Below are 21,701 nucleotides of genomic sequence, written 5' to 3' on the forward strand. Positions count from 1 at the left end.
CCGTGCAGATATCATTAACTTCCATGAGATTAATGTTCTCCAGAGCGGCCACAGAGTTCGCCGTAGATCATCAGCGCGGTTCCACTTTTAGCTCTGTGGCCGGGTCGCACCGCGACCCTCATCATAACACACTGCTGCAGTGTGTGTGTGTGTGTGTGAGACTCTCTGTCCTTATATTTGCTTCACTCTTATTGATTATAATTCATCCTCATGGAAATTCTATTTTAGTGTTTGTCCTTGTATGTGTTTGTGTGTGTTGTGTTTTATCACCTGCCAACTGGGTAAAAAATGGTGGTTGCAGTCAATACACTGTCCTCACGAGTATAGCAGAGGTGTGTGTGTGTGTGTGTGTGTGTGTGTGTGTGTGTGTGTGTGTGTGTGTGTATAACAGATGAGAGGAGGAGAAAGCCAGAGGGAGAAACACAACTCTTTTTCAGCATCACTTCCTGCAACATTCAGCCGCAAGGCATCACTAGACGAGACCTGAATCACAGATGGGAGATCCAAGAAATATTAGAAAGCGCTGTGTGTGTGTGTGTGTGTGTGTGTGTGTGTGTGTGTGTATATGATATGTGTGTGTGTCCCTTTAAAATGCTGCTCAAGAGCACTGTTTCACAACACGTTTTGTTTAAATCGGTGACGGTGTCGTTCATCGTTTTATTTTGAAATGTTCTGTATATTCCTGTTGTTTGGCAGACCAGGCCTCTCTGTTATTATCATTGGTAGAAATAAACATGGTTCCGTTAACCTGGGGACAAGGTCGGTTGCTGGTTTGAATGTCCAAAAACCCTGCAGAGGCAAAAGAGAGTCAATTAAAGTATTGTGCAAAATGTCATTCTTGAAAACAGTAGTTTGACCGGACGAATCTTAAATCTTCCCTTCACAGCATTCAGAGCATACCTGTTGCCTCCCCGTATCAGCTAGAAGCTAACGGTGCTAGAAACCTCTAACAGTGCAGACCGTGTTTAGAGCGCTCTGAGAGCGGCGCCGCAGCTCAGCTGGAGGTATTCATGTCAACAGCAGCGACTCTCAGGAGTGAAAGTGTGTTAACGAGTGAAAATGAATTACAGGCTTTTTGTCTGATAAAGGCTGCGGCTCAGCGGATGTTCCCTGGACAAATTAAAGCTAAATATTATTTTCTAAATCATTAACACAATGTGTGACACTCGCGAGCATTTGAAGTGAAAATTGGTTTTCAGTCCGTGCTTTTTTTAATTGGTTTTCACAAGGTGTCGTCACTCACTGGCATGTGTCAACCAAAACTGGGTCAGACTAACTTCAGCGTCCCGGGAGATGAAATTAGTTTGACTTCAAACATCAGCAGCGGCCACTCAGGTAGCTCAGACCCCCCCCAGGAACAGGCTGCAGTAACCTTGAGCAAGGCACTCAGCAATGGACTTGTTGTTATTCCTGAGGTTCAGTGTGAAAAGCTGTGAGTGTCAGACTGATAAGAGCATCCAAGTTCAGTCGGCGTCCAGTTCCCAGAAATATTGCAAATTACAAAATGACACTTAAACATATTTAAACGTATTTAAAAGCTGTTCGATGAGGAGAGAGGGAAGTGAAATGTTGCTGCTGGCAGCTTGAGCTCCTTTTTCTCTGCTCAACTTTGTTTTCCTTGACTTGTTTTTTTCCACCAGTCAAGTTAATAGTGTCTGAAGTCCACCCACGACGTTCCAGCGTGTCAGCAGATAAAGTGCTGAATCAAGCAGAGAGACAGACCCGGCTGGTTACCTGCCAAAGCAGTTGGTCCAAAAATTTGTCAATAATGAAACGGTTGGTGTACGTTCTGCACCTCACCTGTCTCCCTGCAGAAACGAGCCAGTAAATACAATCTCTTTGACAGGTTTTTTTTTATGCCAGTCACAGCACTTATTGCTATAAAATATAAAAATAATAATAATATACGACGTGAATCTCTGCTGGAATGAAGACCGATGAAAGCGCATCGTGTACAAACAAAAGGCCTCCCCGAGGGGTTCATAAAAGCATCTCGCTGCAAGAGATCGAAAATGAAAAAGAGTCCCAAATGACATAAAATACTCATCTGAGAGGAAAATGGTTCAACAGCAGAACCATAAATAAAGAGAGAAGATGTGTTATTGAAATGAATTCCTAAAGAAGAACTGCTGCGATGGGAGAAACTGCTCACCTGAGTTTTGTAAAGACACAAAGCACAGAGCGGACTGTTTACAGCGGGGAACAGTTCTCACTGAGATCTATTCAAAGCTGGGCTTTTATTTTGATGGGTTTTAATAACAATAATGTTGATGTCTGGAAACACGATGATGAGGTTTGACTGACTGAGAGACACGAGACCAACCGACCCATCAGTGACTGAACTGTGAGAACTTTTCTGGGCTATTTTTGCAGTAATATCTTTGAAGCTGCTCTCTGTACTAACAACATACATGTGAGTGTTCAACCACAGTAACCGTGTTTTCCTGTTCAGTTATTTCCGTCTATATTTGACTGAGTTTACGTACCTATTTTAAGCCCAACCTTGATGTTTTTACCTAAACTTAACTAAGTGGTTTGATGCCTATACTTCCGTTTCACAGTAAAATGTCGAAAAATGACACGTGGAACCCCTAAAATGCATGTAAATAACATGCGGAAGTGTCCTGCAGGAGAACAGGTTGATTAAAAGAGCGGTCCACGGTGCAAATGAATTTAGGGAATTCTTGGAGATAAAACAAAAAGTGCAGCATCTGAAATGCTGGTAATTATCACTTATTGTGTTGGAAGATCTGTGTTCTCACAAATGTTGTCAGATGGTTCTGTGAACTATTCACAACAGGCCGTGTATGACTTTATTTCCTCATTCCGTTAGCTTGAGTGTGTGTTTTTTGGGATGTCGGGCTGCTCTCAGATCTCAGCCGTTAACCTGCCGAGCACGACGTCGTCATTACCGACGGAGCAGATGGCCGAAACTTCAAAATACAAGAACAAAGTTGTGATTAACTCCTTTTTAATATACCTGCAAATGAAAGGTCTCCATCTGCTTCTTGATGAGATGAGTCCAGATGGACGAAGCTTTCAACCTGCTGCTGATGGTTGTGATTGATTTCTGTTGACCGATCGACCGATGGACAAATTAACGGCGGCATAGTGACGGACGTGTAGTCCCCTGTGAGGACGGTCTATTTAAAAAAAGGTCAAAGAGTTCAGGTTCAGGGTTCTCGCGTGAAAAGAAGTGTCGGCGTAAGTTTGTTGGTTCTGCTGCTCAGTGTGTGTGTGTGTGTGTGTGTGTGTGTGTGTGTGTGTGTGTGTGTGTGTGTGTGTGTGTGTGTGTGTGTGTGTGTGTGTGTGTGTGTGCGTGTTATCAAAAATTAATTTTACTGAGATGCATTTGCAGGAATTATTGATGAAACACCCTGGTGTTTGAAATAGCTGTCTGTGCTTCTGCTTCTGCACATCTCAACGTGCACATTTTCAATCTGTGTGTGTGTGTAGGTGTAGGTGTGTGTGTGTGTGTGTGAGAAGTTTGGATGGAAAACAACTAGGACAGCAGAGGCCCTTACTACCAGACCTGCGGGCAACCTGGCATCACACAGACTGCTTAGCTGACTGCGTGTGTGTGTGTGTGTGTGTGTGTGTGTGTGTGTGTGTGTGTGTGTGTGTGTGTGTGTGTGTGTGTGTGTGTGTGTGTGTGTGTGTGTGTGTGTGTGTGTGTGTGTGTGTGTGTGTGTGTGTGAACAAACTTGAAAGTGTGTAGTTGTAGGGGTCTGTTAGTGTGTAAATGTAAGGCGGTGTGTCTGATTCTGTTTGCTCGTGTGTCTTAGCTTGTATGCCTGTGTTTATCAGCATGTGTGTGTGTGTGTGTGTGTGCGTGTACGTACATGTGTGTGTGTGTGTGTGTGTGTGTATGTGTGTATGAGGTGCTGCTAATGCTCGCTTGGCGCTGCGATTCTTGCCCTCTGGGCTTTCGCCTAGCACAATGAAACAACACAACACTGCAGAGTTTAATGAGTGTCTGTGTGTGTGTGTGTGTGGCCATGTTTTCTCTCTGTCTGTGTTTGCATATAGATGTGCAATAATGTGCATATGAACGCGAGTGTGTGTGTGTGTGTAATAAGACAGGTGATTCCTCTGTGCTCTAGACCCTGTCGCACTGTGACAGATGGGGTTTTCACAGCATAGTGTGTGTGTGTGTGTAGTGTGTAGTGTGTGTGTGAGTGTGTGTAGTGTGTGTGTGTATGTGTGTAGTGTGTGTAATGTATAAGCATTTCTCCACTATACCACCATCTGTGGTAGGATGCTGGTTTAGACTGAAATATTGCTTCATTCATCACCCGGCAGAACCCACACACACTGTCGTCGCTCTGTGTGTGTGCGTGTGTGTGTGAGTGTGTTTATATACTTTTTTTGCATCGATATACTCTGTGTGTGTCTCCTTATGCATTTTGTGTGTGTGTGTGTGTGTGTGTGTTTGTGTGTGTGATGGAGAGTGACCACAGATCCATTGTACAGAATCCCCCATGTGGAAAACCTCTCCCTCTGCCTGCCTCCAAACATTCATCTACTACACTGTGTGTGTGTGTGTGTGTGTGTGTGTGTGTGTGTGTGTGTGTGTGTGTGTGTGTGTGTGTGTGTGTGTGTGTGTGTGTGTGTGTGTGTGTGTGACCTGGAGCTACAGAGTGAATGATGGTTTCCTGCCTGTGAGTAGCATACTGGGACACACACACACACACACACACACACACACGCTGACAGAGTCTCTCTTCCATATACTGTAATGTGAGCATGAGTCGAGAGGAGGAGATTGCCACGCTGCCATGCTGTCTGCTGTAGATTGTGGCGGCCATGACATCAAGCATGGTACAGGGTAAACATGTTAAATATCACATGGTTCAATGACTCCATATATATGCATGAAGTCATACAAATGTGGTGAAACACTAAAAACAGCCTCTCTTCCACGAGCTTCCTTCACTCAGTGGGTTACATTTCTTGTATTCGACATTTCTGAAGCGTTGAAAGATGTCGCGGAGGGTTTCTGTTCATATAAGATGATGGATGGTATCTATTATAGATACCATCTTGGTGTGGAGGTCGTGATACTTTGGTTAGAAAACATCACGGAACTCATTTCATTACAGTACCACAGCTGCCTGGGATCAGAGCTCGGGGCTAACGGCGTCCCTTCGTTTCGGGGAACGCTAGAAAATTCCCCTGATAATGCTACGAACGCGCAGGAGAGCTAACATTAGCTGTTAGCGCAGACTGTATACAGGAAGTGGACGTAGTCGTCCTGACGTCGCTCATCGGTCTGTTGACTCTAAATGGATTAAATGAACATCATGCTGTATTGAAGAAGACTTGAAACTAGAGATTGAGACCATAAACTCATGTTTACAATGTTTACTGAGGTAATAAATTAAGAGAGAAGTAGAGTCATTTTCTCATAGACTTCTATACAACCAGAGGAGTCGCCCCCTGGTGGACACTAGAGAGAATGCAATTTGCCTTCATCTTACCGAGAGATCATTATTCCATCACCATTACATCGTGCAACCAACATTTACGTCAGAATGATACATTAAAGCAAAAACCAAAGACTCATGGGAGCTGTAGCTTTTTAATGTCAAGGTGCTTAAACCGGGACCATGAAGGAGAAACAACATATAATAAACAGTGATGACGATTTACTCAATCTGCTGTGTTTTTGTAGAAACACTGTAAGTCACTTTCATTTCAGGACGCGCTCCTAAAAACCCGGCCTTGTCTCCGGGCTGCTGACGTTCACAAGTCGTTCCCGTCAGAGTATCTGGAGCTCATGTTGAAGATTATTTTTGATAAATATTGTGAATTCTTTGCATCAAAATAAGACCGGTCCTTATTCACAGAGCATCTCCCAGAAGCAAAATAACACTGTACCAAAACCTTTGACCTAAAATGCTTTTACTTTAACACTGTGATATTTCCTGCTAATTAACACATCTTTGCATCAAAATAAGACTACAAATAAGGTTCTCCTCATGTGCGTCTTTATTATGCTCTCAGCAACTGTCAGGAACGTTGTTCCCCGGCTGCTGCTGCTGCTTTACGCGCGTCAATATGGGAGTCGATCAATTTCATTTTATTCTGGAAAGCCAAAGTCGTGATCGATATTATTGGGTTCATTGTGCATCCCTAATTTGTGGCTTTATTCCCAGCCATGAATATGGAGTTGCACCTTATTGCATCCCGACACTGAAATAGTGACTTAAGTTCAGCTTTAGTCCCCGTGTGACTGAATGCTAATGCATGTTTACCCCGAAATGTGCTCAGCTCAGCACTAACAAGTGGAACCACGAAACCAGAAGCCTTGACAGATGTGTGACACCGTGAGTCTCCTGCTGTAGCGGCATGTGAGCGTCACCATATGCGGAATAAACAACACGTGCTTAAACAGGTGGGGCTTCAAAGGTTTGCTCCAGCTCTCGCTACAGAAAATAAATCCTTAAGTATCTGAATGATCCCCTGAATCTCTCTGCTCCAAAGTTCATGTCACTTCCTCTGCACTAAAGAGGAACAGGCGACGTAAACGTCTCCACCTCGAGCTCCGCCCGGCATCCTGACATTAGCTGAAACACCTTTCACATCGTGGTTTTGCGATAAAAGGTTTGACTGCAGGGATACCTTGTGACCGGAGTCTGAGCTGTAGCATTGGTGAGACAGGAAACTCAACATTGCACCGTTGTTTAATACATCAGAAGCTACAGAACGAGGTCAAAAATAAAGGACCGGCCCTTTAAACACACACGTTTATTCACTGAAATGACTGCACTCACAGAATTATGATCTTGAACGTTTTTTAGTCATTTGAGGACAAGAAAAAAGATATTTCTGCTCTGGTTACTATTCCGCAAACTTATTTAATTTATTCAAACAAAGCATCGAAATGACAAACAAACCAAACATCCAGCAATTATCCCCATCCTGTGGAGGTATGAGAGACACAGAGAGAGTCCTGTGGAGATAATTAAAAGCTGTGATAACGGATATCGTGTGAATAGCTTCTCTTTTGTGTCGTTGTCTGATTTCTGCCTTCACTTCTGTTCCTGCTTCCTCTCGCCTGGCGTTCCATCGCTGCCCTCTCTGTGGCTTATTTCAGTTTGTTACTCTCCTCTTCCTCTTTCTTTTCCTTTAATTTTCTCATCTCCCTTCGCTGTCATCCTCACTCTTCCTCTCCCTCCACCCACTGCCTCCCCCCTTCTGTCCAACTCCCCGAATCGACTCTCTGAAGTCCATTCAGCTGATATAGAGACAGAAATAGAGGCAAGGGTGTGAAACAGAGAGTTTCTCTCTCTCTCTCTCTCTCTCTCTCTCTCTCTCTCTCTCTCTCTCTCTCTCTCTCTCTCTGTCGTCTCAGTGACGGATCTTTCGTCTGCTTTATTGTTCAAAGCCTTGTCTTGAGTTTAGATCCTGGCTTCTCTTTGCTCTGACATGACGGGATGAAAGGAGACAGACGGAGATGAAGGGAGGGAGAGAGGGGAGGTGCAGCGACAGAGAGAGGGAAGGAAGGATTAGGAATAGAGAGAAGGAAAGAGAAGGAGGAAAGAGGGGACGACAATGTGGCATCGTTACTGTTAGCACCGTTTAGTAGCGCCGTTCTTTGCTGTTCTTTCTTAAATGCAAACAAAGAGCAAAGACTCCTGCTCTTCAGAGTACTTCAACAACTCCTGAGCAGGAATATTGCTACGTTGAAGTAGTATATTATAGTATACCATACAGTAACTTTAGGAGTAATAGTTGGAATAATGGAATCAGGTTCCAGATATCATTTTAGTGGAATAGCATTTACAGAATTAAATGGCAGGAAAACGCCTGTTGCGTAACAGCTCGTGCTGGTTACATATGTGTACATGTGTGTGGTGTTACATATGTGTTATCATGTGATATGAAGGATCATTTCGTGACGCTTCCATGTTCGTATATTTAAAAGATGAAACGACTGCACTATGTCATCAATTACACCCCTCCACGTGTTTACGTTCACTCATCCTACACCCGTTAAAACACACACAGAGAACATGTGCACACAGGTGTTAGATACCTCTGCATGAAGACAGATGCTGCACACACACACACACACACAGAGGCAGTCAGAGTTGTGGAACTCTAAAGCATGAATACATAAGCAGCACCGGGGTGAGGCATCTCTCCTAGCAGTTCCAGCCTCATGTTTTTTAAACAGTCAGAACACTCTGGAACACACGAGCCTCTGCGCTCCGCTGGGGGATCGCAGCCGCGCTAACAAGGAACCAGAGGATACAAAATAATAAAGAAACATCCTATCTGAAAAATATCTGCCTCTGTTGATGTGACACCCCCCCCCCTCCCTGTTTCTAAACTGCACTAATAACAGCTATAGTCCTCCATATTTCCTTGGCTCTGAAGCCATCGCTACTCGTCTCTTTAATCCGTTTTTCAGCGTTAACCGTGGGGATCTCAGCCTGTTATAGGAGCCGAAGCCCTCCCGGGGTGACGGCGTTCTCCTTGTTTTAACTTGTCGGTGGGTGTTGGAGTCAGTTTGGAAGATGCTCTCCCTCGTTACTCCCTCGCCAGGATTCGGAGAACGTGTGACAATCTCGCCCCCGTCCTCCGCTACATTTAGCGGCTTTGTGGCGTACTTTCAAAACAAAAGAAAAAGTTTAAAAAAAGAAAGATCTTGATTGATGCTAAACAAATTTGGACCATTAATCTATTCATTTTTTTTATTTTGCAATTAGTGTCACTTTCACAGGAAACAAAAGCAGAGCGTGTCTGGTAGTTAAATCCCTTTAAAAGGATCAGATCAGAGTCTGCAGTCACATCTGTTAACTTGGCCCAATTTAGCTCAGATCTGAAGGAATATTTCACTGTTGAGACAATGCAGCAGGACGATAATGAAGCGCGCTATTCCAAAATCTCCTTTTTTGGCGTCTCTGCTTTATTTTGACAGTGAGAGAGAGACAGGAAGGAGAGAGAGAGAGAGAGAGAGAGAGAGGCATAAAGGGCCCTGGGCGGGATTCGAACCCCGGCCTCCTTATTCATTCTCTCCATTAACCTTTCACCAAACCTTTATATAAAGAGTTTTAATCATGGAACCAAGCCAGCCATTTACTAAAACATTTGGTTCAGAGCTAAACCAGAACGTAAACCACCTCCGCTCAGCTCGTAGCTGCAGAGAACACACATCAGGAGTCGAGTGGAATCGTTTTTGAAGGAAGTGTTCAGAGGATCACACAGAGGAAGTGGATGTTGAACTGACAGCAGTGTGTCGTCCACCAGGGCCGATATTTCAGACATCACAGCAGCACATGACATAAAGTTACTGTCGTCTCATTGAAGTGCTCATTCACCACACACACAGTAATAACAGTGAGATATAATACATGTACAGTTCTTCCCGTCCTCGTTTTCCATGCATCTCATTTGCTTTTGATGTGCTGCGTATGTTGTACACAAACACTTTTTTTTCCTCCTAGTTATCTCACACTACATCACTTATTTATAGAATATTTCACACTATCACCTCCCTTAGGTTTGTTGTTATCTTCATACCTTCCAGTAGAGCTCAGTGACGGGAACGCGCTTCATCGTTCCTCTGTTAATTGATTTGATTGAAAGTTGGAGTAAAGTTGGAAGTGAGACCGTGTAGCATTTTTTCTAAACTGCAGTTAACAGTTAAGCTCAGTCGTGCTCTTTGTGTGCGTTTGGGAGAAAACGTTTTGTTGCTTCATGAAAGCAGGAATTGAATGAACTCAAATCTCGTCTTCGGCAGCAGAAAACAGCGAACGTGAGGCCGCACAACCTGGTCAGCTTTCCCTTTTTCCACTCCTCCTCTCCTTTTGGGGGATTTAACCTGCTTCAATTAAAAAACCGTTGAATCCACTGAACTATTCATTTGAGCTATTCATTCACCGGAGTCATTGACTCGGAAATGTTCCTAATGGAATTTTCCAGTAAGAGAAAAAAATGAGGTATTATAAGCTGTCCCTCGCCGTCTCTCCTTTCTTTTCTTTTCTTTCTCTCAATCAGGAGGAGAGAAATCCCTTGCTTCCTTACTCCCCAGCACTGTGTGTGTGTGTGTGTGTGTATAAATATGTAAATGGCTGTTGCCTAACCAGCCAAAACTAGGCCATCTTCTCCTCTGCGAACACCTGAATAGAAGCGAGACAGAGATAGTGGGAGGAGAAAGAAAGAGAGGCCAGAGGTGAACTTCTTACCAAAATATCTTCCTCCGGCAGGCGTGCTGCGACTTGACTCGGATTAAACCGACATGGTTCATATCGTGCTGCCCGAGTAAAAACTACATGATATAAGTCTTCCCTCTGAAGAATATCACATTGAAAGAAGGAAAAAAAAAACATATTTGATATTTTTCTCGGTCGCCTTTCTCTAAAAATAGTATCCAGAGTTCTGCGTTGTTAATCTGGAGGCATAGTTTGCAAATACACACATGTAACGTAGGAAATGAAATATATTGTGTACAAAGACACTAATCTCTGCCCTGTTAGCCTCGTGCTAATGGCCTGAGTCTCACGTCTCACGGCAGGAAAAAGGCGACGTGAAGTCTCAAGTAAAGACACGTATTCAGAGTATCGAGTGGAATCGAGTCCTGATTTTTGTGACTCAAGTTCAACCTGAGTCCAAGTCCAACATCACTGATACGTCTCTGGTAGAGACCTGTCAATCACAGTGTAGCCCCGCCCTAAAGCATCCCCTGCTTTATGGTCTGTGTGACTCTAAATGGACCATCATTTACTAAATGAACATCATGCTGTATTGAAGAAGACTTGAAACTAGAGATTGAGACCATAAACTCATGTTTACAATGTTTACTGAGGTAATAAATCAAGAGAGAAGTAGAGTCATTTTCTCATAGACTTCTATACAACCAGAGGAGTCGCCCCCTGGTGGACAGTAGAGAGAATGTTGCTGCCTGCTAAGAACGCTGTGTGAGGACAGCCTGCCTGATGCCTGGCCTCCCGTACACATCAGCCATCATGAGGAAAAACAACAACAACAACCGTCTCTGTTGTTTAGTTTGGAGGACTGGTCGACTTTGCAGATATGTGACACAAAGCCTGAAGCGTTTAGCTCTTTCGTGGCAGAATCACGACCCCGAGAAACGGTGTTCTGACTCACGGCTAAGTTACTAGTCTTCATGTCTTCATGTCTTCATGTTGTCCAGCCAGGAAGGTGAGACGAAGCTGCACAGAGAAAACAAGACAGAGAGGACAAGTCAGGGGAAGGAAGGAGACAGAGAGACGCTGAGGGGAAACAGAGAATAGAGGAAGAAACAGCCGAAAGGAAGAACAAGTGAAGGACAGAGAGGGAGTGTTAGAGGTGTTAATGTGTGTGTGTGTGTGTGGAACGCTCTGACAGTATCTCAGGGCTACATCAGTGGCCATTAGTACTTTGTAGCACGAACACACACTTTGACAGGTCTGCTGCACCGCCCGCAGAGAGGGAAGTGTGTGTGTGTGTGTGTGTGTGTTGACCTCTCTTTTCATGTGCTTATCTCACCTCCACATGAACTTTGATGAGCCATAATACACACACACACACACACACAAACACACACACCAACAAACAACATCCACTCCTCAAATGGCTCTGCTCATCAAATATGAATGATTTTCGCACCATCTGGACAGAATCTACAGTAAACACTCTGCTCGTCTCTCCTCTCATACAGTTTCCTTTATTGTCGTCCTCTCTTTCATCTTCTGCACTCTTTTTAACCTTCATTTCTTTTCTTTTTTACTCTCTTTGTTTCCTCTAGTTTTCTATCTCCATATCATTTTGGGGTTTTAAGGTGAAGTGCGATGATGAATGTTTACTTTCGTGCTTCTGATTTCATCGTGAAAGATTAAAGTTATTCCTGGTTTTGTGTTTGGTTTTATCCTCAGTGGATGAAATAGATTCATTTGTGCTGCACCTACTTCGCTTGTTCTTCTTTTTTCCACATTGACATCACCCTTAACCCTTAACCCACCAGATGGTTTTGTAGTTTGGAAATTGTTTGGAAAAAGGCCGGCACTTAAAAACAAAAAGAAACACACTTGGCAGGTGATTGGATGAACCATCTGTCAATCAAACTCTTGCCGAAGCAAATATGGAGACGAGCGAAAACATCTTTTCCGTCTAGAAAAGCCTTCAGTGTTCTTTGCTCATCTGTCGATGAAGAAATACTCTCCAGTTCTGATATAACTGATGCAAGCCGCCATTGTTGTTGTGAACATACAGTGGCCTCAGTCGCAACCACCTAAGCCCCGCCCCTCTCTTCTACTCTTCTTCTTCTGTTTACCACTTCCTTCTTATTTTACCTCTCCTCTCTCCTCATCCTCCTTTCTCTTTTCCTAATCTCCTCCTATTGTCACCACTATTCTGTGTTTAAACTTCCCCTCACCTCCTTCCTCTTTTTTTGACTCCTCTTCCTCCCTCCTCACCCATCATTTCTCCCTCTCCTCGTCTTCATCTATTTTCTTCCCGCTCCTGTATTTCCTTCCCTGTGTGTGTGTGCTCTCTTGAGCTTTGACGCATCAGGAAGTTGACACACACACACACACACACACACACACACACACATACATGCACTCGGGGAGTATGGAAGCTTGTTCATATCAGCTCCAACATCAGTCATCTGTCAGCACAACTTTTATCTGTTCATCTCTGTCTGTCCCTCTCTCTCTGCCTGTCTGTCACTGTGTCTCTCGGCCTCGTTCGTCCTCTCTCTCTCTCTCTCTCTCTCTCTCTCTCTCTCTCTCTCTCTCTCTTTCACACGCACACACACACACACATTCAAGGAGCAGCGGCAGCTCGTCTTTATCTTCTTATCGTTCCTCTCTGGTAGAGCATGCTGAATAAATCAACTGCAGAAAAAAACAGATGGAGATGAGGAGATATAGGGATGGAGGAGGCGGAGAGGGGCATGATGGGATATGATATGACAAATATACACAGCGTATATCGCTATTCTCACGAGGAGAGGGAATCGAAACAATGGAAGAGCAAAGAAGAAAGGATGAAGGTGGGGAGCAAAGAAAGACGGGAAGAAATCTGAATGCAAAGTGACAAGAGCCTGCTCGCAGCCTGTTCTGGCCTTCAACTTAAAAACCTCGTCTGTGTGTGTGTGTGTGTGTGTGTGTGTGTGTGTGTGTGTGTGTGTGTGTGTGTTCCAAACTCACTAACCTTGCCCCGAGCTAGACTTATAAGTGAGTAATTTCTATTTTATGTTGTGCTTTCTGTCTTCATATTGCATTTAATTTCCATCATCTATCAAGTGTTATGATGATAGAAAATGCTGCTGACAGTGCAGTTATGGAAGAACAAAACAAAGTAAACAGGGAAAGAAAACAAAGAGAGAGTAATGGAAGACAAAGGAGGAACAGAACAATGGAATTAGACTGAGTGAACACAAAGATGACGGGACAGACGTGTCTGCAGGACCCACTGCTGTGACGTGTGATTGAATCAACACTAACCACAATCGCCTGATAGCTGTTTTAGCTCCGTTAACTCTGTTAGCCGTTAGCTTTGTTTGCAGTGTTAGCACCATTAGCTGTTAGCACTGTTAGCTGTATTAGCCCTGTTGGCTGTTAGCTCTGTTAGCTAAACTCAGTGTCGTTCGCTGCTGCTAACAGCTAACGAGTTCACCTTCTACCTTCATGAGAAGACGTTCGTTTGTAGACGGCGCTCGGTGCAGTTTGTCATTTGCTTAGTGAGTGACATTCATACATACACACATACATATGTATATACACACATGCATACGTATATACACACATACATACGTATATACACACATACATTCAAACATGCACACATACATACACATGCATGCTCAATGACGGCAGTAAAAGGCCAATAATTATGTTTTAAAAAGTCTGAATCGCTGCAACCAAGAGGTCCTTAAGAATAGTCATAAAAGTGCACAAAAACAATATTAGACTGATCGGTCCAGCTGTGTGCGAGAGTATCTGTGGACGGACACAGAGATGCACACACACACACATCATCTCCTGGCAGAGATAACAAAGAAAGGAAGAAAAACAAAAGGATTAGGAAAGAGAAGACGGATGGATAGAAAGAAAGAAAGAAAAGAAGATGAACAAAAACAAGAAGGATGTCAGGAAAAACAAAGAAAAAGAAGATCAGCTGCCTGACAAACTGAGTAAATGCCCTTGAGCAAGACACCGAACCCTCTCCTCGCACGTTACATATTACAGCAGCAAGATAATTCTATTTCTTTCACATTCTGTAATCTGCTTTGCCGATATTGTTTCCCCACTTAATCATCGCGCCTCTAAACAACAACAAAAAAAAAGAAAAATCAAATTGCGAGTTAATGAGGTGCTGATTGTATTATTTCACAGCCGGGTGCTCGAGTCCACTGACTGATCCTGCCTGCCGACCTGTTAATACAACAAATTAGGAATTGAGCCCGTGTTCTAACCCCGCGGCAAATCACGGCAGGTGGTTCAACGTTTGGCTCGGGGACACTTTGACGGGACGCGCTGGTATTTCTGTTGGAGCTGAAGCGACCGGATAAAGGACAGACGGCACGAAAAACATCTGCTAGAGTGCTTTGTGAGTTTGTTGGGGGAAATGATGCAGAATTATGAGACATTTAACAGAATAACAGGTGAAGGAGTCACGTGTTCGGGTTTTGGTTGGACAGACAAACTGAAAGTGGCAACACTTCATTAAATGGTTTTTGTTTCAATATTTTTAATTGAATGGTCCAAACCCTCAACGCCTTCAATAAACACATAATGACGCATATTATGGATGTAGATATTAGAGAACCACACTCTGTTAAACTGGCTAATGGTGGAGTCTGTGTACACACACACACACACACACACACACACACACACGCACACTTGTGAAAGGTGAGGTTTTTAGAAATGAAGGCCAGAACAGAGCAAGCAGACTGTTTCTGTTTGAAAATGTCACCAATCCATCAATCTGATAGGTAAAGGCCAGTTCTCTCATTATGCTGTTTGTGTGTGTGTGTGTGTGTGTGTGTGTGTGTGTGTGTGTGTGTGTGTGTGTGTGTGTGCCTTCCTCTGCTCTTTCAGAAGAAAAGGCTGCTGACCCAGCGAAGGCAGCACACACACACACACTGGTGTGTGATGTATCTGAATGAGCCTGCTGGTTATCTGTAATTCAACAGGTCTTGTCTGATCACTTGTTGACACACACAATACTAATCCTCACGGATCATTTAACACGTTGCACACACACGTGTCAGAACTGTTCAGAAATTGCATCATTTGCCAGATTTTAGTGTCCTTGTTAAAAAAAAACAGCTTTCAGTTTAACTTGACGACCTTTTTTTATCGTCTCAACTCATCAGGAAACCGTTTTTTATGTATTTTTCCAAAGACTGTCAGCGCTCTAGACTGAAGGCTTTTACCCAGATGGGCGGTTTGTATTGTTTATAACTGTCGCTCTGTCGTGAGTTACTTACTGACTTCTTCTTCAGAACTGGGTACATTTTTTCTGAGCTTTCTTTGGATAAAGTGTCTATATTTCAGGTGGTGGAGCGGTGATTGGTGTAAGGCACGGCGCAGCATGGTTCCTTGACAAACAAAAGCAACATTCAATAGTTCTCTTCATTTTAAATTACCGGTATGTTTCACACACACACGTCTTATGTTTTTTTCTCTCAGTGACAGATAGAGTCAGAGTGGGAGGGCTTGAAAATGTGGAGTCACGGTCGCACTCATGGTAGCATGATGGGATTTTGACTCACTTTTGTGGTGACTGTACCTTAAAATAGGACGCGCCTTTCAATGGATGTGATGTACGTTCAATAATCCTCTCTCTCTCTCTCTCTCTCTCTCTCTGTCTCTCTCTCTCTCTGTAGGTGCACCACTCTTCATTACGACTCGGATCTTCCCCCAACCTCCATCATCATCACCTTCCACAACGAGGCCAGATCCACCCTGCTGCGCACCATCAGGAGGTAACACACACACACACAGACACACATTTACAATTCTGCGTTTGCATTTTAAACTTTTATTTTGTGAAAGTTATTATTAAGGTTTTTGACACCTAAAGAGGTGTTGGGTGTAATTTGTAAGTTGCTCATTGTGACATTGAATCCTGGCAGACTGTTGGCTACAGAAGCAGCATGTTTGTCCTTAAATTAAATATATTAAATATCAGCCTTCAGAAAGCGGAGATTGTTGGCTGGTGAGCAAAGAAACAGTTGAGCTGCCAAACGCTACAGCAGAGAAGCCTTCACACACATTCACTCTGCTGACCCCCCGTCTCTGGACCTTCACTCTGTCTTTCAGTTTGATGATATCAGCAGGTTGTCGCTCACACACACACACAAAACAAACAGAGATACACACACACACACACACACACACACCTCCAGGTTTTGGCCTGGGTTCAGCTCATTATTCCAGTCAGTCAGCAGGGACCGGCCACGTCTCCTCACTATCACAGAGGACACTGTGTGCATTGTGAGCAAGTGTGTGTGTGTTTGTGTTTTCTGTGTTTGTGTGTGTGTGTGTTTGTGTGTGTGTGTGTGTGTGTGTCCTCCCCCAGCTCTTCTCAAAGCTCTGCAGTTTTCAACCAATTAAAAGACAATCTGTCTCCCTGGGCCCCTCTGCTCCCTTTGGCTCTGGCTCTCTGTACGTGTGTGTGTGTTATGGTGTGTTAGTGTGTGTGTGCGTGTGTGTGAGTGTGTGTGTGTGTGTGTCTTTGCCGGTGGCGACTTGGAGCTGGAAGAAGTTTAGCTGCCTTTTATTTTTAGTTGGTGAATTTGTCACATTTGCTCTCAGCAGGATCCTCTGAAGCTTTATTTGACATGAAACCTTTCAAGAGCAACAAATCTGATGATTAAAAGATATTTATGGCAGCGATAGGCCATACACACATATACACAGTATATATATCTATATATATAGATATATATATATATATTATGATACTTTTGCTAGATGATACATCGTCCCAGTAATAAACACTAGTATTGTCATTTTAATAAGAAACAGCAAAATACATACGTTCAAACTAATGTGCTATACCAGGGAGGCAACCGTAGAGGATAAGAGACAAATCATAAATAATTAAGATGAAGAAAGAGAAACATTTGTGATGGTGTAATTACATACATACATCACAGGCCATGCAGGACATTACTGGTTTAATGGTCTTTGTTGTTGTTGTTGGTACAGCTTTGTAAAAAAACACAAATATTTGTCTGAAAACTTACTTTTTATAGAATTTGGCAAGAATAATCAACAGATTTATGATATCCTCGTATACATGATACACAAAGCTTTACACATATTAAATCTTCATGGACTCAACATGTATTTAGGACTAATTATAGGCCTTGTTTTTGCCATTTCATGTTTTACATGCATGTAATTTATTACAACAATACATGGGAGTCAAAGGTTTTGCTTGAAATTAACGAACCAGTTCGTACAAAGTGTCGTCCAGCAGCAGCGTCTGAAGGCAAACTGTTGCGGAGCAGCTTTCAGCGTTTGACGTTTTTGTATTCGATCTTGATATTTTACTTTTCCAAGCTGCTTTTTTCCTGTTTTCCTTTAGTGGAGCAGCAGCAGGTCCACAGAAGTCCACTCTCACAGTATTGCTTCACCAGATGTCTTCACAGGCAGACTGAAGTGCTTTTGGCAAAGTGGATGATAACAACAACAACAAAAAGGTTATTAGTGCTGCAAGTTATTGGTGAGTCAGTGATTCACACGAAGGCAGCTGACAACAAACACAGCCGGCAGATAGAGAACGGGGATGTCATGGTCGCAGAAGTGTTGTTGTGGAGTTCTTAAATGTTCAACAGCTGCACATGTTTTTGGGAGAGTGGCTTTTTTTAACATGATGACTCCACAGACAGGTCAGAGGTCAGCGTCGGGTGGAAGTGTTAGCGCGTCGCTTGAGGACATTCAATGGATCATCGTGTGATTTTGCAGGTTTTGGCCCATTAACTACAAATTGTGTGTCATTGACATTACAGCTGAGCCAGAGCAAACCATGGATTCTCAGATTGATTTTTTGGGTTCAGTTTATTTCAGAGCACTACAAAAACGTCAAACGTCTCGAGACTCCTCTGGTTGTATAGAAGTCTATGAGAAAATGACTCTACTTCTCTCTTGATTTATTCTCTCAGTAAACATTGTAAACATGAGTTTATGGTCTCAATCTCTAGTTTCAAGTCTTCTTCAATACAGCATGATGTTCATTTAGTAAATGATGGTCCATTTAGAGTCAAACAGACCATAAAGCAGGGGACGCTTTAGGGGCGGGGCTACTGTGATTGACAGGTTGTTGCCAGAGCTGTACACCGTGTCTCTCTAAAATATGGTCATTTCTGTTCATTGGGAAAAACAACAACAACATGGCGACGGACGTAATCCAAGATGGCGACAGCGAAATTGCTGCCCTGAATGTGTCAACACCTTCAGCTCCTGTTTGGTCGAGTTGTAGACGTCCACATGGTTCCTACAGCTCCTTGCAATGAGCAAGGTGCCGAACTGTTTTATATACGAATCAAAGGTGCTTTGATCGACTGGCCACTGATCGTTATCAGTTGATATTCGCTCCAAATAAATTTGCTCTACGGTCTCTGTAAAGGCCGTTCAGACGAGCCGATCAGATGACGGCTTCACCGGAGTTGTGAGTTGTGTCTTTAAAGCCTCTTTTACAGAATGTTGCTCTGTTATTCCAACACAGCCCCACAGCCAGTTCAAGAATATAGTCACAAAAACTCAATCTATTGGTTTTGTGTCGCCCCGGAACAACTTTTTTTAATCAGGACGACATTACGTTTAAAAACATATTTAGGTGAAGGAAAACTATCACAGTTCTGTGTTTGTTAGACCCATCCACTTACCTCCCACCCACGAAAAAAGCTCCTAACTGACTGTCCATCGGCATTATTTTTGTCCTATGAGACACAAAAAAACCAGACAAATTGTGTCCATGCACAGAAAACCAACAGACGGTGCTTGGTTAGTATTTCTGGCGTGTGCTGAGGGGCGTCCAATAAATAAACAGCTCTCAATTCATGATACTTTTTCCATCTCTTCATTGTAATACTTCATATATAACATTGTTAACAATAGTTCAATTAATAAATATCACGATAGATAGACGCTGCCGGTATTCCTTTGAGCAAGGCATTTGACGTGCACAACAACCGGCAGCAGAGGCTGCTCGTGAAGGCGAACGTGTGAAACTTTTGATAATGTGAAGTGAAGAATACTGAGCTGAGAAAAAGCCTCCATCGTCGCTCTTTTGAGGGTGAATGCTTTTGAAAAAATATCAATCTGCTTATTCTGCCAATCATCATCGGATCACGGCCAGAAACTTTACAGAAGATATTCAGCGTTGTAAAAAACTTTTTTTTCTAAGAGGCTTTGAATCATCTTTAGTCAAAGACAGCAAAAAAAAAAAAAAGAGAAACTGCAATCTAATTTCAAGCAGAAAAAAAAAGAAAATGAAGAGCCGGATAATAGATACGTTTTCTTACTATCTGCAATCATGCTTTGCTCCGGGGACTCTGACAACACCGAGAGCGTATTGCCTACAATTACATTATAACAGGCTGTAATTTTAGAGTTTTGTGTGCTTTGGGGGCCTCCGAGAAATGCGGGGCCGCAACTAATAAGTTTGATTCCTCAGACAAAGACGGCGCACTTTGAAAGCTCTTCCTCTCGTGATCAAAGAGTTGTTTTCTGAGGGGGGAGCCGCGCATTGTCGATATTTAATCAGCCTCTGATCCGAAGATTGATCTCATCTTCTCCGTCTCCGCCGGGCGAGAGATAAGCAGGCGGAGAGAGAGAGAGAGAGAGAGAGAGAGAGAGAGAGAGAGAGAGAGAGAGAGAGAGAGAAAGAGAAGATGTGGAGCTTTTGATGACATGTTTGGTTTTGAATAGGTTTGTTTTGGCTCTGTGTGTGTGTGTGCGTGTGTGTGTGTGTGTGCGTGTGTGTGTGTGTGTGTGTGTGTAAAACAGCCTCCTGAGCTGCAGAGGTTCCAGTGTTATGGAAAGAGCCACAAAAAAGCGAGCGAGGGTAGAGCTCTAGATCAGCACCAGCTCAGCACTTTCTGGTTCAGTGGTCCTAAAAAAAACCGCACCGTAAAGAGTCCGCACCACGTCCTCTTCAACTGATCGCTCAGGAGTTATTGGGAGGAAGGTCGTTAGGCGGATTTATCGCCTTCGCTTCCTTCTGCAACTTTCACTGTTTTTTTTTTACGGGATTTTAGCGGCCCTCTATTGTACCCGTGCTCCTCTCCTATTGCACGATGTTGGGAGCAAACATACTGTGGAACTGAAACTGTGATTTAAACTCATCACATTGTGGGCCAGCTGGCTCAAATTGGCATCCGACTCCTGCTGTGACGAGACAAAGTGTAACTGTGCGTACAGGGTGCTGATACGGAGCACTTACAGACCCTCAGTGGCTGTTTGCTCAATGCTCGTTTGAGGCATTAGATGAGCTCATACACACAGCATCCATTAACATCATCAGACCGCAATTAGTGAATATGTAGATCGTTGTAGCAGCAACAAGACTGTATTTAATGTGGACAGACTCGCCGTCTGACCTCAGACTGGACCCGTGTTGTTTACGCCAGTTGTTCAACGGGGCTGGAAAAGGAGCTGAGTTTTGGCTGGGTTTAGAAAGTATTACAAATAAGTCTTTTTTGGCTCAAAAACACAGAAACAAAACTTGTTTGTGACTCATATCATTTGAGAAATATTTGATTGACACGAGTTGCGTTCAATCGTCGTTAAAGTTGAGGGAGGACCTTCTGACCGTGACGTCATCAGCATTGACGCAATACTTTTTTCATTTGGTTGTTTGAGGTGTTTGCCTTTTTATTTAATCTTTGGTTATTGGGGGCAGATTTGAAGACTCGTATGTCTATTGTTGTTTGTTCTGCTGTGCATGTATTGTTTCACGGTTCTGGTTCGGTTGTGATTGGGCTGGAAACCGACCGGGACTGATGAATGTAGATGTACAGCGCTGTAGATCAGCAGTGATGAGACAGTATTTACTGGCTGCAGATGTATTGCACAATGCATCACCGGTGGTTAGACAGAAGCCGAACAGTATCGAGTGGCTGAATCAGGATTTCTTTCTAAGAACAGTTTGTGTAGATCTGCTGGGGAAGGTTTTCTGTCAGAGCACCGGAGATTTAACGTGCACAGAAAAAACAGGCCTCGTGTCATTTTAAGGGATAGTTTTCATTGCTACACATTTCTAAGACGGCTTGATTTTTAATAACCTCGAGTACCATTAAGAATAAAAAGGCTTTTCTTTTCTTTTTCTTTTTTCTTTTTTAAATGTGGGCATTCATTTTTATATTGCTGAGAAAGTCGTCCATCGCTGTCAGAGGTCTTGATAGAGAAATTGGTTGGAAAAAAGATGTCGGGATGCGGATGAATGGAAAGAGCCGTGGATGCAGAGGGAGAGAGAGAAAGGAGTGATGAATTACTTCAGCAAGGTGGAGGATGAAAGAACCGGCTGTCAGCTAACCAATCAGGCAGAGAGAGGGAGGGAGGGAGGGAGAGAGAGGGGGGGGAGAGAGAGGGAGAGAGGGAGAGGGGGAGGGAGGGAGGGAGGGAGAGAGAGGGGGAGAGAGAGAGAGAGAGAGAGGGAGAGGGGGAGGGAGGGAGGGAGGGAGAGAGGGAGGGAGGGAGAGAGAGGGGGAGAGAGAGAGAGAGGGA

General features: G+C 43.5%; 1 protein-coding gene across 1 annotated transcript in view; it reads left to right on the forward strand.

Moving 5' to 3' along the window:
- Window positions 1-21,701, forward strand: part of galnt14 (UDP-N-acetyl-alpha-D-galactosamine:polypeptide N-acetylgalactosaminyltransferase 14 (GalNAc-T14)) — a 131,919-nt gene that overhangs the window by 63,967 nt on the left and 46,251 nt on the right. The window contains exon 3 of the mRNA XM_079179944.1: window positions 15,851-15,949. Within this exon, the coding sequence (XP_079036070.1) occupies window positions 15,851-15,949 (99 nt within the window). The remainder of the gene's footprint in view (window positions 1-15,850; window positions 15,950-21,701) is intronic.

The sequence above is a fragment of the Pholis gunnellus genome, assembly GCF_910591455.1.
Source record: "Pholis gunnellus genome assembly, chromosome: 19".
Classification (NCBI taxonomy): domain Eukaryota; kingdom Metazoa; phylum Chordata; class Actinopteri; order Perciformes; family Pholidae; genus Pholis; species Pholis gunnellus.